General features: G+C 52.8%; 1 protein-coding gene across 2 annotated transcripts; it reads right to left on the bottom strand.

Annotated features, from left to right (window-relative positions):
* Positions 1-248: 248 nt before the first annotated feature.
* Positions 249-24,426, bottom strand: MASP1 (MBL associated serine protease 1). 2 transcript variants are annotated; one of them, XM_065844861.2, is made up of 11 exons: positions 24,157-24,426; positions 21,968-22,193; positions 14,594-14,771; positions 14,207-14,338; positions 13,517-13,713; positions 13,080-13,227; positions 12,453-12,571; positions 11,535-11,613; positions 6,870-7,007; positions 5,788-5,862; positions 249-2,813 (listed from the first exon to the last, which is right to left on the bottom strand). In XM_065844861.2, exons 1-11 carry the CDS (start codon positions 24,375-24,377, stop codon positions 1,918-1,920), a joined length of 2,409 nt encoding a protein of 802 aa, XP_065700933.1. In that variant the 5' UTR covers positions 24,378-24,426; the 3' UTR covers positions 249-1,917. The 2 variants fall into 2 exon arrangements, with proteins under 2 accessions (XP_065700933.1, XP_065700934.1); XM_065844862.2 differs by lacking the exons at positions 249-2,813; positions 5,788-5,862; positions 6,870-7,007 and adding an exon at positions 9,340-9,893 and having other exon boundaries at positions 24,157-24,418.
* Between the last annotated feature and the right edge of the window lie 2,672 nt (positions 24,427-27,098).

Raw genomic sequence — 27,098 nt, 5'->3', positions numbered from 1 at the left:
ACCCCCATTTTCAGTGATGTGCTAAGGCTATAAAAAACTAAAGGGCAGGATCTGATCTGTTGCCGTTCTTTGCAATTTGTATTCATGGCTGGTGGGGGTCTGTCTCAGTCCATGAAGCTGCACAGGCCATGGATGAGAAGCCATCAGGGTGAGGGACAGTGAGAGAATCCCCATGGGAGCATGTGTGGCAGAGACTGGCAAACAGCCTTGACCATGTTCTTCTTGGAATAAAAGCCTCTGGGCACAAATTCAGTATATATCAAAGTTTTACTTTGTTCTCAGGAGGAATATAACACAGAACCATCCTTACGTGATATTGGATATTTTACAGAATGCCGTATCAAAAAAGAAAAAAAAAAAAATATATATATATATAAAAATACCTTGTAGTTACATGACATGACAAGAGTACAGTTCTTAGTGTGTCTGCAAGTTCAACCTTCCTTAGGCCTTTTGCTCCTCTACATGCAAATGGCTTTTTGGACGATAGCAAAATGGCAGAGTGGCTCATTCACTGCTGACTCCTTCCTTGCATGGCAAGACCAGAGGAGGAGGAGGACAGGCCCAAAGGAGGCTACAGGCATGCAGGGAGGACAGCAGGCAATTTTTACATGTTGTTTACAGCTATAGGAGGGCTTTGCTAGCGAGCGTAGGAGATGAAGTCCCTGCTGAAGAAAGGTAAGCTCATCCAACCTTGCTCCTTGGTGGGGCTAACTTGTCTGCACAGGCCATGGAGGGAGGCTGGGGAGATATGAATACTTCTGGTGTGTTGGCGTCAGTCTAGAGTGACTTGGACACCTGCAACAGGTCAGCAGAGCCATGAACAAACACTGGACACCATCAGTAACCTCTAAATCAGCCAAATCTATGACCTCCAAAGCAGTTAAAAGGGACTAAGTTCTTGCAAGAATGAATGCACTGCCATGCAGGACTACCCAACCCCTAAAGAAGAGGTGAAATACCAAGGAAGGGCACTTTATCTGATTCTGCTGAAAATAAGTATCACTTAGGTACAGCAGATGTCATGCTGTCTCATGTGTTGGGAAACTTTACTTGGGAGGTCTGCTGTGGCTGGAAACCATTCCAAGAGCCAGTCTGAGGGGAGGACTGCAGAGCGCTTGAAGCGATGGAGGGTCAGAGAAGTTTTGGTGGCTGGGACTGAGGGTGACAGTGAGTCCAAACCCCTCTCCCTGTCCTTGTGTCCTCTGTGGGGCACTCATCCCACATGGTGGGGTAAGGATAGCCCATTTCGGTTGGTGCCATCTTGGCAGCCATTAGCTTTCCAGACATGGCTGAAGTTTAAGGCTAATATGGATGCATCCTCACATCCCTGGGGCCAGGTGGACATCACCTGAGATGCCATCAGGCAGGGACATCTGTTTGCAAATAAAAATAACAGCAAACACCCAAGGATCTCTCACTACTCCTTGTACAGAAGAGATGTTCCATAGCGTGGAGGACCTGTGAGGTCCAGACCTGCCCAGCTGGGTTTCCTGCATTGTCTGTAGCTCCTGCAGTTGTGTTGTCCAACGGGAAGATCTGGCTGGAGATCCCCAAGGGTGGGGACAATTCTCTGTGTACGGCCCAAAGCTTTGGTGGCAGGGAAGTGCTGCCTCCATTGCTGTGCCTTTGTCCTGGCTGGGGGGTAGACTGGGTGAGGTTTGGAGACAGGCAGCACAAGCTGAGGACACCAGCTGAGATCTTGCCCTTGGCTCCCTTCCCTCAGCTCCCCAGCAAACATTTCCTAAGTGCGCAAGCGAAGGGATGCGGGACCGAGCGAAACAAATGACGTGGAAGGCTGGCAAAGGCCTGGCGTGCGTTGAGCATCGTGGCTACTGCTTGCGAAAGACCAGAGTCTGGAGCACATTAAACAACAACAAGAAGAAAGGGATCTGCGGCAGCTGGCTGCTTAGTCACTCATCTCGGCAGCTGCGGGTCCAGAAATGTCCACCTCTCAGAGGAGCCTGTTTTCTTCTCCACCCAGTCCACATAATTAGAGACTTTGGTGTACACACCATACACCTGCTTGCTGCCACATTCCTCTGGACCACCCCATGAGACCAGCCCTTGGGCCACCCACCTCCGGGTTCCCGGATCCTGGATGACGAAGGCTCCCCCGCTGTCTCCCAGGCAAGTGTCCTTCCCACCTTCATAGTAGCCGGCACAGAACATGTTCTCGGTCACGCTGTAGTTCCCTGACCGCGACTCGTAGCTGGTCTTGCACTCTGCGTGCAGCACCACCGGCAGTTTGACGTACTGCAGGATGTCGGACAGTGTCCTCATGCCCGAGCTGATGATTTCATCCACCGTGATGTTCGGGTTGGAGATACCCCAGCCAGCCACCAGCCCCAGCGTGTTGGGGTGAGGCCCCTCCAGCTCATGCTCGAACTGGGGCAGGCAGACAGGCATGACGTAGTTCCCCATGGTCACCTTCTCCTTCAGCTTGACCAGAGCGATGTCATGGTTGTAATTCTGGATGTCAAACTCCTCGTGGAGGATGATCCTCTCCACTGTACGGTTGACAGCTTCCATCTTGTTCCTCACATCGTGAAGGGCCAGATAGACAGTGACATGCTCCTTGGAGACAGGGATGACAGTCTTGTCTCGCCGCTGGGAGCGGAGCACATGGGCGGCTGTCAGCACCCAAGAGTCCGAGAGCAGGGCTCCGCTGCCAAACCATTTGTCGTTGGGCACCCGGGACATGTCCTCCACCACAATCAGGGCCTGCCAGGGGAAGAAGCCAGGCTCTGCGTTTCGCCCACCGATGATGCGCTTGATGATCCCAGGCAGAGGACGAGCCGGTCGGCCGCACACTGGGGACAAAAAGGACAGGACAGTGACTCCCAGCACTTATCTAGCAGACAAATGAAAAGGGACATCCCTGTAGATTATGCCACATTGCTTGTTATCTTCAAATGAAACACTCACTGTGTCTGAGAATTGTGTATAGCATGGTATGGGGCTGTGGAGGCTTTCATCTAGGGTTAGGTACCCCAAAGGTGTACCAGATCTCCTGACACTGACACAAGGCATGGATTCAGCAAAACACGTGATCCAAGGTGGGATTTCAAGTACTCTAAGTAGTATCAGAGCTTAGTGTTGGTTTACATCTATGTGATCTGTGCTCCAGCTGGGGACCATGGTGCTACCAGATTCCTTAGGGAAGGGCAACTGAAGGGGTCCTTCTGCTATCTCGAAGACCTGGCAGATGCTATGATTTCTGTCAAACCTGGATTGCAGTAAAACAGCCCTGTGTCTTAAAGGGTTGTTGTACAGTTGAACTGATAGGTGGGACAAGAAGATGGTTTGAGGGCCAGCCTGCACTTTGCAATTTCTCACTTTGCAGTTCAGTTTCTGGGGTGATTTGGCTGGCCCCACACCACTCCAGAAGCAGAAAGGCCAAATGAGTAATCCTGCAGCCTCACCATATCCCGTGAGCTCGTTCAGCCCTTCCCAGACCATCCAAACACTTGCCTGGCTCCTGTTCAGTGTGCCGAGAAACCCAAGGGAACACTGAAGGGAAGACTGAAGCCTGACATCAGACCAGCCTCACCCCTCACTCTGAGACCTGTCACGAGGTCTGTGGTCTCACAGTCATGGCATTTGCTCTCCTGGAGAAGCTGTGGCTGGAGAAATCTCAGCTGTGGGATGTTGTCTAGCACCATGGGCTTTACTCCTGCATCTCAAGCCCTCATCACAATTCTGGCAGCCAAACCAGCATCTGTCTGCTCAGCTTCTCCAGGTCCAGAATTAATGTCTGAAGAGCCCTGATGTGCTGCTTGGTTTGCCTCTAGGAGCTTTATCAAGGCTCTGTGACATGGCGTGAGGAAGAGGAGAGACTCGACATGCTGAAGGTGGCCCTGAGAGGGTTGGACAGAGTGGGCAGGGACAATCCTGTCCCCATGGAACGTAATTCCTTGGGACACAGTTGTGGGTGGTGGGGCTGGCTCATGCCTGTGGCAGAACTGTGGAGGGGCACCCCCAAGTTCCTTGGGGGTGCTGATGTTGCTGGGAGGTGGTGGCAATTTATTTGAGCTTGTACTTCTACAGCTGTAAGAGTCTCAGATCGCAGCAGCTCACACACTGGTCTCATCTCTCCAAGTTTGCAAGGGGAACCCACATCCCCCATGGAAAGTGCCAGGACTTTGCCCTGATGCCCCCTGTGCTGTGAGGGGAAGATTCAAAGCCTCACAGAAAGAGGGTCTTGCCCCCCAGGGGGATGGGATGGGGTCTGAGTCAGCCTTGAACCAGAGCAGGAGCACCAGGAGCTGCTCACGTGGATTTCTTGCGGCTGGGGTCTGCTGCCAGGAAAACTGCGACGCTGGCAGGAGGGAGCATGGTGAGTGTCTCTGCCTGTGCTCCACTCCCCTGCCTTTCCCACTGCTGCAAGGAATAGAAAATGTGCTCAGGCAAATAATTCCTGCGCCCCAGCCCAGCTGGTCTGCTGCACCAAAGCTGACGGCTGTTCCAGGGAGATGGTTTTAGAGGAAGCGCATCCAGCCAAATATTTATTCTATTAAATTACATATCAAAAATGCTGACCAGGCTGCAAATGCTCCCACTAATGGCAGAGGCAGGCACGGAGTGGCCTGGAAGAGGAGTTTCTATTGATAGGGTGGTGGCGTGAGACACGGGGGAAGGATCTGAAGAGCAGCTGGCCAGCTGCTTGCTGCCTGCACAGATCCCGATCTCAGGAGAGCGTCACCCTCTCTCTGGGATTTTCCATTTTCCTGAAGAACTTTCTGACTTCTGTCACTAATCAGGAGGCCTGGAAATGGCCCATGAAAGCTGCTATGGCCCTAAAAGATGTCCCCATATGCTCCCAGCTCAAATTAGTTCAGGATGAAACATCAAGGAGAGATGCAGGGAGCAGACACTGCAACAAGAGCAGCCACAGCCCTGGTCTCAGAGCTCTGTGGGATGCAGGGGATCTCAGGGGGTCCCTCCTCTGGTCTTGCAGTCATTCAGCATGGATGAAGAGCAGATACCCATGGGGCTGAGCCAGCTCCTGCACCCCGGGGTGGCTGCAGCTGCAGTTGCTGCATGGCAGCTGGATGCCCATGCCTCTCCGGAGAGCTGTCCCTGCACATCCGACCACAACCCACACCAGGGCTGCCTCCAGCCCCTCCGCCTGGCAGCCAGACCTGGCTCCAGGCTTGTCTGTGGTCAGCCAATGTCTCGTGGACTTTTGTTTAATCCCAAATGGGCGCCTGGCCTGGAAACTTGCTGGCTGCAAACATTTCTGCCACTGCTCCAAGGCTTGGGACTTTTCCTTCCCTGTGAAGTGGCTGGGTTTTTCTGCAGGGCTTGAAGAGGTGCTAATTGCTCCTGCATGTGGACACCCTGCTAATGGGAGCTGACAGCCAGCAGCCCTGGGCAGGTATTGCTCTGCCCTTGGCTGGAGCCACCTCTGGTGATGCTGGGGGCTGAACATGGCCAGTGGGCTCTGCCCTGGGGCTGCTGGTTTCCTTGTCTGTGAGAGCAGGGAGCTCAGGGAACCCTGACAGCTGGGGTGACAGCCCTATACTGCTAGGAAGACATGCCCTCGTCATTGCTGCCCAGTGCCACCGCTGCACCCTGACCGTTTGGGCCAGCTGGGGTAGGAGGAGGTCTCTGTCCCCATCACCCTCCCAGTCAGTTGGATATGTGTAGCAAGGCATATGGCATTGTCACCAGGGAACAGGTCCCTGCCTAGGGAAGTGGCAGGTCAGGCATGGAGGCATCTCCTCCTGGACTTTCCCGCTCCGCACCCCTTGCTGCGGGAACCAGCCATCCCAGCACTAGTACCTGGTCGGCAGGATGGCAGCTTGGTCCCCAGCTCCTCGCTCCTCCAGACCCCCGATGCGTCACATGTGTAGGTGGCTGGAAGAGAGCAAAGTATTAGCTGGGCTGTGACCTGGGCATGAGGGGGTGTTTTTTGCAGTGAGAAGATGTTGTCCAGCTGTCAGGATCTTTCGAACCCTTTTCCAGAGCAGGAAGTGACCTGTGCTCCATTCCCTGCGGCATCCTCCAGCCCTGCCTCCAAGCAGGGGATGTGCCACCATTCTTGGTGTCATTGCCTTGAGTCGTCTGGAGGGCTGTGCTGCGCCCTCAGCCTCGGCTGGCAGCTGCCGTCCCATTAATGCTGCCAGTGCTCATTCCACTAATGCATGTGGGATGCTGGGAACAGATGCACGGGGCCAGCGGGTGTCCAGGGGGATATGAGCTGGGAGACAGGAATGTGAGGAAATCCTTTGGCTTTTCTTGCTGAGGGAGGAGGAGGGAGAAGGGCTGGGATGTATGCACACCCCTTCTGCTGCCCAGAGCTGGGTCCAAAGGGTGCAGAGACCTGTGGTGCTTGGCAAAGCACCTTGTGGTGTCTCTGGTTATGGACCAGGGTGATAAGGGGAAACTCAGTCTGCCATGATCCCACTGCTATCGCTTCAGCTACATGGGACTTTTGTGTGCTGGGATGGGGAGCCTTGTGGAGCCCCTTCTGTGGCTGCTGGACCTGGTGCTCCCTCCAGCAGCAGCTCCTTCCACAGACACACAGAAAAATTCATATGCTACAGGAAGCAGGTGGCAGGGTGGGAAGGCAGAGCGCAGAAGAACCACCACGCTGCTCTGCTGAGGCTGTGAAACACACAGGCAAAGCACAGGGCAGTGCTAACTCCATCCTACCTCATTGCGGAGCAGGATGTGGCCAGTCTGACAATCCGGGCAGCATCGACATGGGGTATGATGTGTGTACGCTACATCCACAGCCTGTTGCTTGCAATGCATCCCAGAGTGACCATCCCAAGCTCCCCCCCACTTGCAAACGCACACATGCATGAGCAGACTCCCACCCGCACCGTGCTGTGGGGACGCGGCCCAGCCCCACTGCTCACCAGTGCTGTTGGGGGCCATGTGGTAGTAGGGGTGCTGGCAGTGGTACTGGATGGCTGCTCGATAGGTGGTGAGGTTGTTCCTGGAGGAGAAGGTGACAAAGCCATGCTCCAGTTCCGGTGGCTCTTTGCAGTCAGCAACTGAAAGCCAACACAGAAGTGTGGGTTGAGCTCTGTTTCTCGGGGTATCCAGCCAGCCAGCACTCAAGTAATGCTGAACTTTGGCATGTGATGACGGTCCCATGGGCTAGAGCGAGGGCCCATATAGTCCTGTATCCCTTTCTGCAGGGCAGTGCAGGGGGAACAGCCTGGCATGGCCTCAGATGGCAGCAGGAGGCTGTCCCCAGGCTGGGCAGCCTGGCCCTGTGAAAACCCACCATGGACACCCTGCAAAGACATGGCACACGTCCAGCACTGCTGAACACCAGCGGCACAGCGCACCCGCAGGCTGTATGGCCAACACTACTCATGCTGCTCGAGACCCCTGTGCTGGGAGCCCCTCCTGAGCCTTTCATTGGTGCAAGATGTCTCTGCTATACTTTTGAGAGGGGAAGAAACCTGCACTGGCAGGTGAGAGATACTGGGAGATGCTCCTAGAGTGTCTCTTCATCCCTTAGGAAAAAGCAGGCAGGGATTCACTAACCTACCCCACGCATCGCAGGAGGCCCTCTGTGCACAAGGCTTTGCTGAGAGCATGGCCCCATCCCTCCTGCTTTGAGTCTTGCTCACCAAACAGTTCTGATAAGTGTTTACAGTTCAGGCTGAGCAAGCCTAGGGCCTGGCTGCCCTGCGTCAGCAGGAGATCAAGGACTTTGAGAATGTGACTTGGCTGGTCTGCCGGCAGGGGTAAGGCCAGCAGATGCGGCTGAGACCATGCCAGCTCCCCAGGACACAGGCAGGTTCGGCTTTTGACTTCATCCATCCCTGGTGTGGCCTCAGGATGTAGTGGAAGGAGGATTTCCAGGGTGCCACTGCCCTTCCCCATGGCCTGTCCATGGTCACCTTTCTCCCCCACGTCCCGCACAGTGCCCTGCCCAGCCTCTTCTCCCCAGTTTATTCCCTGGATTGTGCTACCCGCCCCAGGAAGGACCCCAGGCTGCAAGGTGCTTCATCTGCCAAAGCCAGGAGTCACCCATGAGAGCTGCAGCTCCCTGGCATGTGGGCAGTTCACAGCACACCTGGGTGATGCTGTGCAACCTCCCCCTGCCCCATCCTGGAGGACCTGCCCCAGGGGAGGGCAGTAACTGTGTCTGATCCTGTCTGGGACATGCAGTGCTGTGGAAATGGGCTCTGCCACATTTAAGATGAGGAGCTGAGTAGGGTATAGGTGACTTCACAGAAAGCAGGTCCTGTGGATCAGGGATGACATGGCTCTTCATGTGCTCCAGGATGGGAAGGGGGGTGAGGACAGGAGCTCCAACTCCTCATGCAGTAATCCAGGCTAATGAACAGAGAATTTACTAGAAGAAGTAGCTGGCACCAGGGATGAGTACGATGCTCAGGGCTGCTCAACTACTTGGGCAAAAAAAGCCTGGTTTACAGCAAAGTGCTGCAGCTCGGTGTTCACCATGGCTCCCTCTATCCCCCTGCAGGGACAGCAGGTGATGGGATGGATGTGTTGGTGTAGCCAGGTCGGGTGTGGGCTCTGGGAAGCTGTGCCTTGAAGAGGGACAGAGAAGGGGACACAGATCCCTTTCACCAGTCCCAGGGTCTCCCTGGATGTCCTGAGCTTTCCTGACCTCTTCCCATGGTGCTTGGGCACACAGTGCTTCTGTGCACCATGTTAGCAACCGTGGGACCTTTATAAGGCACTGGGGGATGCTGGGGCTTGCAGGAAGGAGGGAATGGATGTTGGGGGACCAGTCTGGCTTCCACAGCTGCTCTGGGTTGTTTATGGCTGAAGGGCGGCACCCACAGGTCCGCACAACCTGTCCCCTCCCTATATGTCCTGCAGGCTTAGGGCAGGCTTGATGCCTGGAGAATGGGCTTTTGCACAGAGGCGTTGCCCACCAGTGTCCTGGGTCCTGCTGAAAGGGTGAGGGGACAGAGTCTGTGCCGCTAGCCTTTCCAGACTTTTCCCTCAGGAAAAAGGCCATTTAGCATCTCCATCTTTGTAGGACCACAGCTGGATCAACCTCCCCAACATGGACCTCCTCCTCCTTTCCCAGCCTTTGATCCACACCCCAGGACCCCCCAGTGCATCAGGAAGCCCGGGGTGTATACCTGGGGTTCTTGGGAACATGAATGGGGCGAGACACTGGGCTCTGACCTCCTTCAGCTGCAACCAGCCTGAGACCAGCCTGACCTCGGCTGTGCTGGGCCAACAGTGAGGAGTGTAGGGGAGGCAGAGGAGTATCCATCCCCCTGTGCTGGTGCCAGGGCTTAGTGCCTGCAGGAAAGGGCGGGTGATGCCAACCCATCCTCCAGGCCTCCTCGCCTGGAGGATCTGAAAGGTGCCAAGATGCTCAGGAGAGAGGAGAGGAATGAGTGTTTCTTATTTGTGACGCTGGGCCAGGGAGGAAGGGCAGCGGGAGGCTGAATCCAAACAAACAAACAAAGAACCAGGCAGCCATGCGCCCCTTGCGCAACCTCTGCCGGTCGGGGGGAGCTGAGATGGGCTGAGGCATCCGAGCGGAGAGGGAGGGATGCGGAGGACGTGCTGGGAGCTGGCGGCAGCACGCGGTCCCCGGGCAGCGGTGTCGGGACCAGAGAGGCACCTTCCCCCATGGGGTGGCACGGCAGCAGGATAAGGGGGCTTGACTCCAAATTTCCTTCCCCCTTCTCGAGGCGGAGTTAAGAAAGCACCAGGCGTGGAGGGGTTAAGAGTGCCATGCCAGTTAGACAAGCCACGGAGATGGATTTGGCAGCCAGGCCAGGGACAAAGGGGACCTGCCCTGGGTACCGGACAGATCAGAGAGGGGAACTGAGACAGGCTGCCCTTCGGGCGGTGCGGCCGGCGCCAGCCTCACGCGGCCACTCGCTCCGAGCCGGCTCTTCCCTCTGTCTCGTTGTCGGCTCTATCTGCAGCTGCACCGAAAGCAGAAGGGAAGGAGGAAAGCAGAGAGAGAAAGCCCAATTAGTAGATGAGCAGAGAGAGGCATGCAGGAAACCCAACCCCCAAAACACCAGAAATCGTTAATGAGCACCCGGCGAGCCATGCCAGGGTGCCACAGATGCTGGCGGAGCCACAGCCAAGCTGGGGACCCACTCGCTCTGCTCAGCCGGGGCAACCCGGGGACAGCGGCTGGGAGAAGCTGTCACAGGGTTGTGTTTAGCCTCGCCAGGCCACGGATCTGGATTTTATCCACCTTGGCTGAGAAGTTTTCTATTTTCTGCATTGCTTTCTAAAACTGTTTTTGCTCGTGCCCTGCCTCTCCCAGACAGCCCGGGGAGGTGGGAGGCATTGCAGTTTGCAGGCCTGAGTTGCCCATTTAGGGGCTTCTTTGCTTTCCAAAAGCAGTCTTAGAAATCTAGCGTAGTGAGTCATATCACGCAAGAAGGGACTGGTTCCAGTCTGGCTGGAATAATGCAGGTAATCGTTTCAATTTTCTCCAAAAAATAATACTTTTTGAGGTTAGAAATATTTACCTAGATTTTTGTTCTTTTTTTTATTAGGCAACACCAACTTTTATCTGATCTCTGCTCAAGCTGGATAAAGTCAATGGGAGACTGTGGTAGTGGGAGTGGTAGGAGTGGGGAGTTCCTTGGTAGGGCAGAGGCATCACTGACTCCAAACCTTCTAAGGAGCCTTTTCAGCTATGAATCTATTTAGCAGGCCTGAGAGCCTCCTGTTTTCCCTTTTGAGTGAGAAAACATGAATTAACACTCCAGAAATACTCTCCTAGGGTAATATGCACAGTATCATTAAAAGAAAAAGGATCTGCCCATATGGGGAGAGCCTGCATCCCAACATCCCTTGAGAGTATCTTGTCCTGCCTCTTCTGGAAGATCTTGGGACCCTCTTGGAGTGTGTTTGCTGCTTTTCTCCTCTCTGGGCAGCGTTACAGGAGAGTGAGCAGCAGTGAGAGTCTCTCCGAGGGCTGAGGGTGTTTGGGGGAAAAGTGAAAAGGTGCTCACAGGTACACCTCCCAAACGTGAACTGAGAGGGGAGATGGGTTAGATGAAAGAAGAAGTGATGAAAATCATCACCCATCCTTCCAAATGTCATCTCCTTTCTTCTCCCCTCTTCTCCTGTTTTGAGGTCTGTAAATACTTGGGCAACTTTTCTCTCTCCTTTCACTTAGTTGAGCAGTGCTCAGTTTAGGCTAGTACCTGGGACTTCTCTAATGCCCTATGACTTAGTAGCCTCCACGAGGAAGGAAATTTGGACTAGGAACTTGATTGTCTCAAATTGTCCCAGATTTATCCAGCAGAGCCAGCTCTCAAGAGCCAGGGTTGCTCTTTGACAGGGAGACAGCAAAGCGGCTCGCAAATCAAGTTATATGAGTAATCTAAATAAAAGCACCAACATCCTGCTTGTGGCATTTGGAGCAAGCCCCGTTATGTTATCCAAGAACGAGCCAAAAGAGCTTTACAGAGTTACGTAGCCTCTCTGGCTGGGTTTGTGTCTCTGAGTAAAGAACTCCGCTCTGGCAGAGCAGCTCCCCTTAGCATGAAACGATTTCAGAAGGAAAAGGACATTGGCAGGGTGGGGAAGGGCGTCCTTACTTTTGCAGATAGGGATCTTGTTACTCCATGTCCCATCCTTTAGACACTCAATCTGGAAGGAGTCACTTTCCAGGTCATCCTGTGCAGGAGATGCCAGCAGAAAAGCACCATCAATGTACAAAGCAAGGAAATTCATCCCACCACAGGAAGTAAATTTCTTGGTGCTTTAGTAAGAAATAGCCAGACCCCCCTGGAAGAGGACTTCTCTAGTTAAAACATGCAATAAAATCATAATGAAAAAATTCACGAGTTTTCTTGTTGCCAGAAACTCAGTGACATACTGAATGCAAAACAAATGGAGAAGTTTATTCCCGTTCTAAGTGCTGGGTAAGGAGGCAGCTCTGCATGAAGTATGAGGCTGAGGAGACACTGGAGAAATATCCAGCTCCATGTCAGAAATCCAAGCGGGCTACTGCTTTGGAGGGACAACAGCCACCATGTGAGTCACCCACGATCCCCATGTTTCTCAGCTGTTTCCCGGAGAGTGTCTGCCAAAATCCCGGCCCCCTTGACTCTCCAAAGCTGTCCCAAAGTCCTGGGGGAGCTCCCGGTGTGTGGAGGGTGGGCTTTGCCTGGGGAGCTGAGCCAGCAGGTGAGGAGCAGGCAGAGCCCTGGCAGCTCCCCCGGGGCTTTTGCTGACTTTTTCTCTGGCAGAGGTGCCAAATCTGGCATCCTCTGAGCTCACCGGCTGCAGAGAGATGTTGAGAGGGTGGTTTGGGAAAGTGCCATCTCCTCTCTTCCTCTGCACGTTTGGGAAAGAAAGCTGGTGGCTCCCATAGGAAGCTTTGTCCTCGCCCTTGGAGAGGGGGTAAGGATGGTGTGTGGGCTGTGTTCACACTTCCAGAGACACAGTAGTCCCGGGAGGGAGGATTCCCTATTTCCTACCCAGCTGCCCAGCTCCACGCTGTCACCCCGTACCTTCAGTACTTTGTATCCAGTGTTGCAGCTGATGACAACCTGGTCTTTGAAGGTGTACTTGGCTTGGGAAGGCTCAATTTTCCCATTGATTGGTGGCTGCACCAGTGGACACGGGTTTCCTTTGAATAAAGGGCAAACGAAGAAAAACAAAACTCATCTGAATAAATGGAGAAAATGGAGAGTCCCAGCTCTGCCACCCAGCCCCTGCAGCAGGGTCTGAGCAGCCCTGCCCTGCCCTTGCTATTAACCTACACTAATATGGCTCAGCCAGGCTCCTCTCCTAGAACAAAAGGAGGATCCAGGTCTTTCCCCCAGTCCTGGGCTGCTCCTGGCTTTGGGCATTACAAGACTGGGAGCTAATAACTGGAGGTTTTGCAATTATCCTGCCCAAAACTGCGCTGCTTTGCAATGTGGTCTTGTTTCAGGGCCCATCTGGCACAGGAAAAAAGAAGCACCCTTTGAAGGGAGGGCTCCATGTTATTTTATTCCTCTCTTGTGATTTCTGTGACAGACACTTTCTGGAGACAGGGTCATAGACCACCAAAATCATGGTCTCCACCTGCAGAGTTTATTAAAGCCCTTCCCATTGCCCAAGACCAGCAAACAGAGGAAAGCAGCAGGAGTTACCAATTGCTGTGTACGACAGCTTCCAGCCCCTGTTCTCTCCAGAGTTGTCGCTGTGGAAGAGGATCTGCACGCTGTTGGTTTGGGTTTCAATGCGCCCTGGGGACTTCTCTCCACAGAATGGGCCAAACTCCCTGTGGCCGGCTTTGATCTGCAAAGGGAAAGAACAGTGGATCTTTGATCCCTGAGCCTGATGGATGGGGACACTTCACTGCAGTGGGGATTAAACACCATGTGTTGGGGTGATATGAACTGAAACAGGGTCACCATTGGCTGAGAGGGTCAAAATCAGGTGTGGTAAGAGATGTGGGTTCAATGGAGCAACAGGACTCCTGCTGGCTTCATTGCCCCTGTTTAGACCCAGGAATTATGGTCCCACCAGCAGGGCGCCAGGGAAATAACAGGAGTGGGACAGGAGGAGAGTGCAGAGCCCAGCTCACCTTGATGTAGTCATAAGGACAGGTCACTTCAGGGTGGTCTTCCACGTCAAAGCTGTCCTCAAAGCTCAGGGTGATGAAGAAACCCTCCTCCAGCTCAATGCGGTACAGGCAGTCCGAGCTCTTGGGGTAGGGGCTGGGGAAGTCGGCGCTGGTGACCACCCCACTCCTCTGGGTGTAGAGGTTGTCGCTGCACTCCACTGCAACACAGCCAGGGCTCGCTCAGCACCCCGCCAGCTGCATCCCAACCTCACCATGCTCAGGGGCCCTCCCAGTGAAGTGGGGTCTGCTGAGTGGGTCCGTGGACCCTGAATATGGGTCCCTGCAAGGAGAACCTCACACAGCCAACCTCCTGTGGCGTAGAGGTCCTGGGCTGGGAGCTAATCCCAGCTAATCTACATGATGCAGATTCAGAGTAGAGGCTAAACCTTTTAATTTCTCTGACTTGAGGAGATCTGTAGGGCTCAGCTGAGGAGCACAGCCCATGGAGAAACCACATCTCCTCCCATGCAAGAGGACTGCAGGCCTTGGGCAATCTCCAGTCCCACACTATTGGTTTGTAGGGAAAGAAGGACCTCATCCCTCCTGGCAGCAAGAAAGAGCAGTTTTGCCTGTGTGTGGTAGGTCTGTTGCCTGCCCAGGGACACCTGTGTGTGTGACTGTCCCCATGTCTGAGCTGTGCCTGGGTGGTACCTTTGCAGGTCCTGTTGTCGGAGTGGAGGATGTAGCCAAACCTGCAGGAGCAGTAGTACCCGCCGATGTAGTTGTGGCAGTAGTGGTCACACGCCAGCTCCTCGTCGCTTTTCTCCAGGCACTCGTCCACATCTAGGATAGAGATAACAAGGAAGGGAGGTCTCCCTGAAGCCCTCCACACCTCACTCGTGGAGACTTCTGCCAGAGCACTGAGAAACTAATTGTCCCATGTGGTAGGTCAGACAAGCACCCAACAAGTCCCACACGGCCCACGGGCTGCACACAAGGACTTTTGCTATGTTCCCCAAGGCTGGTCTGGGATGTCGTCCTCACAAATTTCTTATGCTGCCCTAGAAACTTGGTCCTGCAGGCTTAACCACTGCTTACCCACGGCGGTGTAATGGGCATCAAAGCCGGTGAAGCGTTCCTCATTGGAGAAGTCAGACCTGAACGTGAGCCCCATGTAGGGCCCCGGGGACAGGATCACTTGCTGGCCAGGTGCCTGCTCTGTGTCCGTTGTCTCTCTGCCACAGAAGGTTGCCAGCTCCTGATCCTCAGCTTCAATCTGTAAGCAGAAAGAAAGGGTGGGCACTTGGCAGAGCGTGGATATCTGCAAGCCCAGAGAGCCCATCCTGGAGGATGCCAGGCTGTGTTTGGAATCTTGATCTGCACCTGAGAGCTCACATCTCTGCCTCTGTTTGCCCAGCCTGTCCCTGCCAGGGCTCAGCAATGTCACCATGGGACATGCTGCTCGTCCAGCAGCCTTAGGTGGCCACAGCCTAAGGATGCAGCTTTGCCTCTCTGGATGCCCCATCCTGCTTGGCCCCGCACTGCCTTGGCCCTTCCCAGGACATCTTTGAAACAGCAATTTGCAGCCATCCCTGCTGCATTCACATCACCTCCTGCAGCCAAGCGTGACCCCAGAGATGCTCAGAGCTTGGCAGGTCTGACTGCTGCTGCTCCAGCTCTCTGAGGTGCTGTAAATGCAGTAAAGCAATTAAACGGTTTCTCCGAAATGAACACAGGGATTCTGGTCTGCCCGCTCTGCCCGGGGTCACCCCCGAAGCAGATGCTGAGAGAGCAGGCAGCATCCTGGGTGTCAGGAGCAGCTGGCAGGTGTAAGGAAAGGATGCAGGGAGAAAGCCTGTTTGGGAGTTGGGGTGAGGACGTGGGCAGGTGGCATGCAGATGACAGAATGTGAAAATCAGCCCCAGGTCGTATCATTTCCACTCAGAGCTGTCAGCACCTGAGATGCTCCCACTCACCCTCCCCCTCAGCTTGAACGCTGAGCTGGGCAGCAGCATCTGTGTGAGCACTGTGCTGCTGGAAGGGCACTGGGACCCCAAAGAAGCCCCTGGCCATCAGTTTTACATCAGTAAAGCAGTAGCTGTAATCTGGATGCTGTTTCTGTCCCCTGGACTGGCTTGGACAAGCTCGGTCCTGTCCCTGCCATCCAGAGTCCCTGTCTGGCTCCAGGTCTGCAGTGCCAGGCATGGTTTGGATTCAGAGGGGTACAGGAGGGGACCAACAGGCCAGCATGCCCTGACATAATTTCAGTGTGCTCACCAGGCTTTACGTACATCCCTGTAAAGCATGGCTGTGCTTGTGCCTGTGGAAAATCCCTGGAAACTCCCTCCCTTCCTTTTTCTTCACTATTTTCCCCAGGACTATTTCAGCATTGACCCCATCTTCTCCTGCACATCCCATCCCCAGCCTGTGTCTCTACCACAACCTCTCCCAGCTCATTCCCAGCACCCTGCCTGTTTTCCCCCAGGAAATTTGAATATGAATAACTCCTCAGCTGAGGAATGCGATGATGAACACCACTATGCCAGCCTGTCGCTGCTCATGCCAAGCCAACACTACTGAGGCCGTGATGAAGTGTGCGGCCCCCCCACCTTGTGTCCGGGGAAAACAGCCGCCTGCTTGGGGACCCACAGGGTCCCAGAGGTGTTGCAATGCTATCCCCATCTTGAGTGGCCTTGGCGAGGTGGGATCCCCCTCTGGCTGCATCCCTGTCTCCTGCAGACCCCCAGGATGTGCCCGCTGGGGAGGGTCTGCGGCTGAAAGGGAAATTTCCCAGGGCTGAACAAGCAGGCGGAAACTCGCTCACACCAGGGAAAGCCAACATGGAAATGGCAACTCAGCATGCCTTGACATTGCCTCCAGATATTTTCCATCCTCTCATACCAGCTGGAGCTGGCCAGAAAAGAGAGAGACTTTCCGATGATAAATTTTGAGAATTTGGAGAAAAAACACGCGCCCTGCATTGAGACAACAACTCAATTGAATTTTTTTTTTCTTTTTTTTTGTGAAACAGCATTCTGAAAAAAAAAAAAACGAAAACAAGTAATTTGGGATCCATCTGGTTTCAATCCCTTTGAAATATACTGCGGTGCTTTAGAATCTCTTTTAAATCTGAGAGAAGATTGTTTTGAAATGAAATAGCGTTTCAGACTGAAAAACGGGAGTGCCATCACCAAAAGCAAAGGACAATGGCATTTCAGACCTGGCACAGTCTTGGCTGCGCAAGCGTGCGGCACGCAGCCTTTTCTGCAGAAACTGCTTCTTCCGAAGGAAACCTGTGGGAAGGAGCAATTTCCAGCCAGCTCCTTTGTGCGGGACTGGTGGCTGTCACATCTGCAAGGACACACGAGCCACCGTGTGAGCTCCCATCCCTCCTTTCCAGCCCCAGCCGGCGCGGGACCTGCAGCACAGCATCACCCATGCACAACAAAACCTCACTGGTGGCCTGTGTCTTGTCCTGAGGATGCTCCCACCATGGGGCCAGCCCCAACACCACCCCCAGCATCCCAGGATACAGCCCCAGAGTGGCAGGATGAGGCCCAAGAGACCCTCACTCTCCTCACCCAAGGTATCCACAGCCCCTTATCTGTGACGGGTCCCATGCCCCGAGCCACAGGGAGCAGAGACAGCCCTCCGGCAGTAAACTAAACAGAGAGGTCATCATCCCTGGTTAATATTTGCTGCTTCTGCTGAGGACTGTATACTTTTTCATAGATCATTTACATCCAGCGAGCAGGCTGGTAATTAAATCCTGGTTGTTTGTTTGGAGTTTCTCCCTCTCGGGTCACGATGTCGACGTTTTCACTAGAGAAGATGTGTCCCTGAGGGAAATATCAATTGCCGCAGAGAAATTCCCTATAAAAATACGCTGAAAGAATCCTCCTTTGAAAAATAAAATATAGTGACACTCTTATGTCTTAAATTTACCCTTGCCACCGCCTCCCACCATCTCCCCTGTTTCTGCTTGCCTTCTCACTCCCTTGTCAATATTTCTGCCTCTCTAGATAGAGGCAGATGAGGTCTCTCCGTGGCTATGGCTCTGTTCCCTCTGCATTTTGGCTTGGACCGTGGCTAAGAGAAGGGGTGACCCAAGCTGTGCCATCCCCCTGTGCCCCATATTGACTTCCCCCTTTGGAACAGGAGGCAGGAGCTTGGGTGCCCTGGCTTGGCAGCAACGAGATGCTGCACCAGGGTTGCTGGGAATGCTGGAGTAGCGATGCTCCAGAGATGCCTCCTGCAGCGGATGGGTTAATCAAACACCACAACACCACGGAGAATTTGGCCCGACAGTTCAGTGTCTGCTGCTGGAGGGGGGCAGGCAGCCGGCGATACGGAAACGCAGCCGCCAGTCCCCCTCTCCAGCCCTCCAGGAATGCACTAATTGGACTGATGAAGGCCAAACACACTCCTTGTAATATATATAAATGGCTCATTAGGCAGAGAAATCGAAGCGCTGGGCTGAAGACACTGGGAACATGACATGGGGAGGAGATGCTCAGAGACAGGGAAAGGCATCAAACAGCCCCTGACCTTGAAGTCAGCGTGCACACAAGAAGGCAACACCTAGATGAACAGGGGTTTTGCAAAACAACTGATGCTGCTGCTGCTGACTGTTGGAAACAAGGCAGGGATGGGACAGTCCCAGATGAGAGCGGGAGCCTGCGTCTAGGTGTCCTAGAGATTCTCTCCCCAACATGCACACATCCTCTCCTTGATATGTGTTAACGGTCCTTTCTTGTGCAAATGTGCACCTGAATTTCCACGGGAACATACATAGCAACTGTGTGGTAGGTGAAAGGGGACGATGGCTGGTTTCCCCTCCTGTGGACTTGGCTTGGTGTCTGGAGATTGTCCCCTCTCACAGGTTGCTGTGCCCTATTTCTGGGCGCTTACACATGAGGTTAGCAGGAGTCCTGCCTGGGTGCATGACTACTCCATAGCACAGAGCCTCCCTGGGGACACAGGTGTGAACAGCAGCTGCAGAAAAGCATCCCAAGTGCCATGTATGGGCAGGAGTCTGAACACAACATAAAGAGATGCATCCAAAGGAGACTTGGCTTGTGTCAGGGAAGAGGTGACCTACCAGACCCACAAAGTGTCATGGACCCCTCTGCCCTCCTGTACAGTTGGAGACACCCATCACAAACAGCCCCTGGGCTTTGAAGGAGGAAAGGGAAAATCCTGTGGCAGGTGCTGAAACCTGACGGATCTCAAGCATGAGCCATCCTGAACCAGGACTCAGTGGTAGGGCTTGAGCCGAAGACATGTAACCCCAAAAGGACTGTGAGTCCACAAGGACTAGTCATGGGCGGATGGGGCAAAAACTCCCTGCAATCAAGAAGCTGGTCCCAAGTTGGCTGCCATGCCCTCAGGGCTTGATTTCATTTCAGGGCTTGACCGAGTTATGTGCAAAATCTCATGGGCTGGAGCCCAGGCTCAGATCTGTGTAATAAGCCTGGGGACTTACTCATGAAGGCCCCTTGAAGTTGGGATTTCATCTCCCATCTCTGGGCCTCCACTGGGATTTCATCTCCCATTTCCCTGCCTCTGCCACAGCACAAACCAGTGACACTAGGCAAGTCACTTAACCCAGTTTCCCAGTCATGTCCGTGGCTTTCAGGATGCCCCAGGCCAGTGCTGGAGATGTGCGTGCAAAAGCGTTCAGTGCTGGGTGACATCAGAAAGCATCTGGACAAAGCACGGTGAGGCCCCCCGCAAATGAGGAAACCCCAAGCCAGCTCCCTGGGGACAGTGATGAGCCGGGCAGAACCTGCTGAGAAGCAGAGTGGAGGGCAGGAGCTGAAAACCCAGTGTGGATGGCTGCTCCTTTCTCATGCACCTGGACCTGACCTAGGTGGCCACCCAAAACCTGAGGAGAGGTTGTCTCCGAAGTGCTGAGGTCCAAGTGGCTGGTGCTCCCTACCTATGTGGGGCTGATGTTCTTCGGATGGGTATTTTGGGGGTGGCTGTTCCTCCTGGCTCACTTCCTTACCAAAGTACCACTCCTCCTCTCTGCCATCCCCATTCACACAAACAATCCTCCTGGCCTCTGAGCATTGTGTTAGGAGCCATGTTCTTTTTATATATATACACACATGCACGCATATATGTGTTTATATATATAAATAAACAGCTATTGTTTTAATTAGCCATTGTTTCAGAGCTCTGGAAACTGTTCCCTTCTGAAGACCACCCCGAAGGCAGAGATCTGCATGGGTTTACAGCTCAGCTCGCCCTGAGCTTGGCACACAGGATGAGTTTCTATGCTGCTTGAGATCTCAGGCACATGGGCAGCCAAAGAGGTAAGGAAAACAAAGGCCAGGGCACGGTGGCTTTCTGCCTGTCCTGAGCTGGGTCCCCACCTTGCACTGGGGCTGTTCAGCCCCCATTTTGACCTCCTTCTTATTGCAGTCAAGATGATGAAGACCCTGATGGAGAGCCATGGTCAAACCCCTGGTCAGAACAAACAAGAAGGTGTTTCTTCACATACACATGTAATTATATATTTAACCTGTGCAACTCTCTGCCACAGGACGCTGCAGAGATTAAAGTCACTCATGAGTTCAGAAAGAATACAAGTTTATGGAGGCGGAAAAGTTCATGGAGGGGGAATCTATCGAGTGCCATCAAATGCAGAGATACCACCTGTGGCTTTCTGAGCATCTTCACTGGCACTGGCAGAGTATTGCAGAGAAGCACCTGTAAGCACCGGGTCTATAATTATATTCTGTAGCCAGGCACTGTCGGCCTCTGTCAAAGAGCAAGCTGATGCTGTTTTTACATCTTGAGCTCACACAGACAGGGGCTGGACACACAGACCCAAGAAGGCAAACAGCCATGGAGTCATTTGTTGCTCTCCTTAATGTCTGTTAAGCTGGTGGTTTAGAAGCATTAAAGATTGCACCCCCTACCCAGTGGAGGAGCCTATGAATCGGCCGTAATCCATCCATTTTCAGCACTTTAAAAATGTAATTCTGTGGTGGAAGCTCTGCAAGCTGAGTTACAGCCCCAAGCAAATTTATACAGCTGAGATCTAAATCCCTGTGAAAAATACCACCTTCTTATGGAAATCCAGCAGCAGGGAGAGCTGTGATGCCAAGTTGGCACCATGGCCAAATAACAGGGAGCCTTATGAAAAAGGGGAAAAAAAAGAGCAGGGGGTGAAGGGTGGGAGGAGGGGTAAAGCTTGGAATGGGGAAAGTTTCCAGGAAATCTGCTCCTTGAGCTTATTGGGTTTTTAAAGCAATATATCTCTATATATGTCCCTGGCCCTTGTGCTTGGAGAAGATCCAGCAGAAGCAGAAAGAACTAATCAAACCTCAATGAGAGCTGTTAGTAGCGGAATGAGTGCCAGCACAAAGGGGAAATTAAAGCAGCGAACAGATCCTAGAGGAGAAAAACACAAATGTTTCCTTTGTTTTCTCAGGGCAAGAATAAAATAATAATTTCAATTAGCTGACAACTAGAAGCAGGGCTGAGCTCTTCACTTCAAAACCTGGGTGAAACCTCCACCTGCCTCTGTGGAAGTTGCACTGGGTGATGGGGTAAGGCATGTTCAGTCAGGCAAAAGTAGAAAGCACCTGCTTGCTACTGCTTGTCTGCTAGAAAGCACCAAACCTGACCAAGTTCAAAGATATGGAGAACCCAGCTTGTCCTGGACATGAAGGAGAGTCCTGCTCGGAGAGAGCTGTGGTGCAAGGGGTGAGGGTGCTCTGTGGCACTGCTGTGTGTGGCCCACCCTGGTTTCTGATGGGTTACTGCCCAGCAATGAAGCAGGCTGGAATCTTTTGTGGTTTTGTCCATGACAGCTCCCTGGAAACCACGATAGTTTGTGCTGCAGAGATTTGCCAGCAATGGCCCTGAAATTTGGATCTGAGCTGTGACATGGGTTTGCATGGAACCTAAGCGAGCCTTTGGGTCTGTCCTCTGTGGCTTGTGGGGGTTCTGCCTGCAGACCCCAGCTTGCAGCCTCAAGCTTGGGTCTAACCTTTCCCTTCTGCTTCCCCTGGGGCCGGACAGGATGTCCCCAGATCCTGCAAAGCCACGGCCAGGGATCCAGGCTGGCTGTAAGATGCATTCATGGCCATGGCTCAGGGGTCTTCCTTGCCCATGGCTAACACCAGTGTGCCACAGGCTAGTGGCTTTGCCACAGGGGTTTCATCAGCCCATGAGTGTGTAAATCCCATTGGGTTTAATGAGAAATAAGTGCCCAAATACTTCCAGAAATCTGGTTCTCTGTGGCTCAGCTCTGAATCTGGTGTCCCACTCACTGTTAGTTCAATGGATGTTGTCAGCCTGCCTATGCTCTCCTAGTTGTGCACTGGATTGACAACTCCTGTGCCAAATAAATGGGGAAAACCAGTCTGTTCCCAGCTTTTCCAGCACTACCCTCTCTTTGCTGGCCAAACAAGTCTACTGTCTACCCCACCATCTGCCCCTGATACCACAGCTCACCTTCACGTAGTCATATTCACAGAGGTAGGATGACTCCAGGTCAAAATGCATGAAGTACAGCTTGATTTTAAATCCATCAGGCACAGAGATGTTCCACGTCACTTCTGAGTCGCTGGGATACGAGTCAGGGAAGTTGGGAGACTGGATCTCCCCAAACATGTCTGTCAGCTCGATGGCATCTGCCACGCAGAGCAGCAAGGCACAAACAGACCAGATCAGGGGGTACCTGGAAAACACACATGGGGAGATGAAATGAAACTCTGTCAACGCCAAAACCTATTGAGTGCTCAGTCTGTTTTCCCAAGTGGGTTGTATCATGTAAGGTCAGACACTTGAAATGTCTGGGAGAGCTGATACATCACCACGTCACCGTAAGTAAACCCTCCGCCAAGCCACAGGAAGATGAAGGTGACGGCAGGAGCTGCACGTGTTTCCCAGAAGGGGAAAGTCCCCTTGGAAGGTGGGTGATGCAGGTGCCACATGCGATCCAAAGCCACCTCCACAGCTCCCAGACAGCTCTGGGATCTCGGTGTTTCTCAAGCTTCTGGGAGCAGCAGTCGCTGGCAACATGTCCTTTAACTAATGGGGCTCTGATGGGCAAATCTTCATTTAATGGAAGAATAAGCATAAGGATGCTTAATAAAATAATGACGCTTTCTAAATTGGTTTAATGAAAGCATCATGGCAATAACTGCTAAGTATCATTATTATTATTGTTGCTTAGCTTCATCCTGCCAAAATGGGATCGTTGACTCTCAATAAACAGCACACATCTTTGCAGCTGGGCAAGGATGGACTGGGGCCCCAGCAGTGCCACCCAGCATGCTACTCCCCACTATTCTCTGTTTCTCTTCTCCTTTTCCTTTCTTCTTCTTCTCTTCAGTTCTTAGGGTACCACTCACCCAGATGGAGAACCACAAAGTTTGAGATCCCTAGAGATCTTTTGTCATCCAAGTCAGCTTTTAAAAAACCTCAGCCTAAAGACTTGGTCCCAACTTGTTAGGAACTTTTTTCTTCCAGAGAAGGGCAGAGGACAGGTAAATCAGTGGCAGTCCAGCTGACCTCGCACCAGCCTTGAGCTCCATTTGAGCACAAAAAGGAGAGTAAACCAAGTATTTCTTTGTGCAAGGGGAGAGCACTGCCTGTGCTGGAGGTGCAAACTCAAAACCCTGTGCCATTGCATGGGACCCAGAAAGAAGAGCAGACCTCAGGCTCTTTACACTCAGTGGAGTGCACAAAGTAAAAGAAACATGCAGGAAATTAGAACCATTAGCAAATAAAATTTCCACTTTCTAAATAGGTACTAAGGCCTGGCAAAGGCTTGTAGGTGTGTATTACAGGAGCTGGAATTACTCACATGTACACGTACACTTGGTTTCAAAATCAGGGCTTGATTTAGGTATGCTAGTGAGGAAATTGAAGCTATATAAGTGGATTATTTTTAACCTGTCTGTCTTCTTTCAAAACCAGGGCACTAGATTTCTGAGACTCATTTGTGTAGTGCCATCACTTTTCCCAGCTCTTCATTACAAAACAAAGCTAATGGGAGCTGAGAAATTTGGATCAATTTTTCTTTCAAGCAGCGTGAGGTTGAACATGCCTTTTTCTGACAGCTTGTCTGAAACCACAAACATGTGTGAAGGGAAAATCTGTTTCTCCTCTGGTCAGGGTACATGCATGGGGGGCAGGATGCTCATTTGGCGTAAATGGGCATCATCATCTTGACTCGAACTGGCCCATTTGCTGGTGCAACTCTCTGCTTTCCCTTTAAACAGGGGAGGCAAAACAACATCAAACTTCTTTCTCATGCCAGGAAAGTCTTAACCTCACGTAAAAGTGATAAACGACTGCGGCGTGCACAGAAACCTGAAGTCCGTGCAGCACATCCAGCCTCTCTCGCACCTTTTTGCCCATGGGCCATGGCAGAGCGCTACCCCTGGCTGTGTGCCCATCACCGCTGCGTGCCCGTCACCCCAAGCTCCCTTTGGCTCTGCCGGGATGCCAGCACACAAGCTGGGCTGCAGCACGAAGCCCAGGCATGAGCAACCTCTTGCTTGCTCGCAGATGGGGAAACCGAAGCCACGGTCATCAGAGGGAAACCTCCCCAGCGGGACGGCCCCCCTGCCCGGCCGTGCCCCCCGACCACTGCATGTGGAACCCTGGGGTCACCCTGTCGCGGGGGTACTCACCTCATTTTGCAGCCGGGAGGGTTTGCCGGTGGCTTTGGCGGGGAGGATCGCCGGTTGCTTTGCGGGGGAGGGCTTTGCCTTCTTCCAAACGCTCCGCCGTCCGCCTTATCTCCGTTCGGAGATTTGTGAGCGTGTGCGCGCCTATGTGTGTGTGCGTCTGGAGTTGTCTGGCATTTTCCATGCAGGTCACGCCTTCCCCTGCCTGCAGCCGTTCCCCACATCCCCACAGGCAGGCGGGCAGGCAGGCAGACCTGCCTGCATTGGAACCCGTCCTCCCCGCCGCCCGCCCGCCGCTCCCGCCTCTCCCGCCTCGGGGCTGCCCGTGCGCCCCAGCAAAACCCGCGCCATTCAGCCAAGTTTTTGTCTTCCCTAATCTCCAGAGTTTTGTGTGTGTGTGAGTGTGTGCGCGTGTGTGCCCATGCACATTGTGTTTTTTTCTCTCTCCGTTTTTTTTTTCTTTCCCTACAGCCTGCTTTGCCAGATGGCTAAAATTTGCCTCTCAATAGGGTCGGAGCCTCCAGCAAAAACAGAAGGCAAGAACGTGTGAAAAAAGAAAACCGTGCGGGGATAAGTAGCTTTAGTGGTGGTGCGGCAGCTGGGATGGGTGCTCAGGACTTGTTTTTGGCTTCTCCGCTCAGTGCCGTGCAGCGTTTCGGACTGGAATCTGGTTTCCAAGAAACTTCAGAGTTGTGACAGTGTGTGTAAAATCGGAACCTACTTTGCACCCTCCTGCAAAGGTGAGAAGTTGCTGGGTTCAGCAGCTTGTCCCAGGACACGGACAGCTGTAGATTTGGGCTCTGCTTAGGAGTGAGAACTTTAAACACTGAAGTTACAGGTTTTGCGCCTGACTCTCTCCTGTCGAGGAAAAAGGTATAAATATGAACACTCCCCACTAAGCCACAGGAAATTAATTTCCCCTCCCTGTGCCAGGCACAGACCAACCCGAACCCCTGTTGTCTGCATAACTAAACGGGAAGATCCATTTGAGCTACAAACAAGGGAATAGTCTGTAGGAAGTCGAAGGATGCAAGTGATTCTCTTGTGCAGAACTGACACCCTTGGAGACAGAAAGAGCAAAACTTTAATAGCTGTTTACCAACCTCAGCTTGAGCTGGTTAATGTAAACCCTGCAGACATCCACTGGCAGGCACGGATACATATGTGGCACGTTAAAAGGCACACAAACAAGAGCGGGGAAGAAGCAGGGAAACAGGGATGTGTTGGCATCACTCCTGGAGCAGCAGCTCCAGCCCTCCTCAGTTCGCTGAAGTCAGGCTGCGGCGCTGCCGTTAAAGGGGCGATGTTAATTCCAGCCTCTGCAGCGGCTGCTGCCCCTCCAGCCATCCCGGACAAGCTGGGAAAGAAGGGGATTTAGTGAAGAAAATAGAGTTTTCCTCCTTTTCCATTTATTGTCTTTGTGCTCTGGGGGGTGACAATTCTTTGGCTTTCTGTGCAGAAGCTGCTTCTCTTGCTCCCTTGGACCTCTGGTTCTGCACTTGGGGAGAAACAGTACCTGGGAGACACAGTGAAGTAAAATAGAAAAATATGAGTGCAAAAGCGCTAGAAGAACAGCAGGAAGGCTGTGGGCAAAGGGAAGATCTCAGTCTGCCATTATTTGTAGCTCTGTTGGGGAAGTTTTAACAGCTCATCACTGTACAGACATGAGCTCTCACTCATGCTAACACACCCAGGCAAGCTGATCAAACTAATTAATATGTAAGCAATGTGTCAAATGCAAGGCTTTATTTTTTGCAAGCAAGTGTGGTCTTGCCTGAGCCCTGAATACATTGTGATCTATTTTTTCCCTGCCTGTTCTGCAGGGTGGGTCCTTCATACCCTCATTTTTCCATCGCAACAACCTTCCATAGCTTTTTGGAACAGTTCCTCTAATTCAGGGGCAACTTTAATTCTGAAGTGTCATTTTCTTTGCCTGCTGCTGCTTCTTTCAAGCCAGATCACTGAGGGTCAAAGTCTCTGTTTACACTGTGAGGCTGGACTGGGACACATGAAGTGGCAGCAGAAGCTCTGCAGGGTTTTGGACCATGTTGTTGGGTGTAGCATGGGCTTAAAGTGTCCACGCTGACCGTGTGGGCTCTGGAAGGCGGCAGAGGATGCCCAAGAGGTATGTAACTGCAGATCCCATCAGGAGCCCTCTTTTGAGCTGATTACCCTGCCAGACTGCCACATCCTGGGGAATTTCCTTGCCCCAGTGCTTGTCCCCATCCACCAGCCTCCCAAACCCCTTGGTGTGCAGAATCGTATCTCTCTGCAGGCTCATGCTGACCAGCCCAGGGATCAGGGTTCTTTTTCTGGCCAAATCTGATCTCAGACAGCATGGGCTCCTAAAGAAAGTTGAGAGGCAGTGGCTGAATGGCCACAACCTCACTTCTGCTGTTCTCCAGTGTCTAAAGCTAACTTCGGCCTCATGCATCCCCATTCCCTCCTGCCCCCCCAGCCTCAACACCTGCAGTGTTCCAGCCCCCTCCTAGGTGGCTCAGGTCTCCAAAACAGTCCTATTGGAGCCCTAATTAGCTGGCCTGGGTAATTGCTCTGGCTGCAACGCCTTCTCCGGGATTATTCCCACCTGTCTGAGAGGAGGGTCCACCATGGTCAGGCCTGGCCAGTCACCTGGCTGTGTGAAGTGTCCACCATGAGGAAAGGGAAAAATAGGTCACTGAGAGGAGGTTCTGGTGCTGGCCAGCCAGGGTGCCAGGCAAGAGTCACCTTGTCTCATGTACACTGTTATCTGCTCTCTACCTGAAACATTCAGCTAACACATAACTACCTCAGTGATGCCAGCAATGTTGGGTCTTGTCCCCACCTTACGGGGGCACTTACAAAAATGCTATCTGAGGTCTCACCACACAGTAAGAGTGGGCATGGTAAATCCTTAACGAGGAGTGTTTTCTTTCCCAAGTGCTGATGGTACAGTGGAGTTAGAC

This window comes from Patagioenas fasciata, chromosome 9, assembly GCF_037038585.1.
Source record: "Patagioenas fasciata isolate bPatFas1 chromosome 9, bPatFas1.hap1, whole genome shotgun sequence".
NCBI lineage: Eukaryota > Metazoa > Chordata > Aves > Columbiformes > Columbidae > Patagioenas > Patagioenas fasciata.
Note: the sequence above shows the minus strand (reverse complement) of the source record. Positions and strands in the feature narration are given on the sequence as shown.

What these genes read in the sequence shown, in the direction of transcription:
- MASP1 (XM_065844861.2), bottom strand. Translation starts at nt 24,377, where the DNA reads ATGTGGGGAACGGCTGCAGGCAGGGGAAGGCGTGACCTGCATGGAAAA. An exon ending in GCTGTCGTACACAGCAATTG is followed by an intron (nt 12,572 to 13,079) that starts GTAACTCCTGCT and finishes CTTTATTCAAAG; the next exon opens with GAAACCCGTGTCCACTGGTG. An exon ending in CATGGCCCCCAACAGCACTG is followed by an intron (nt 5,863 to 6,869) that starts GTGAGCAGTGGG and finishes GCTCTCTTCCAG; the next exon opens with CCACCTACACATGTGACGCA.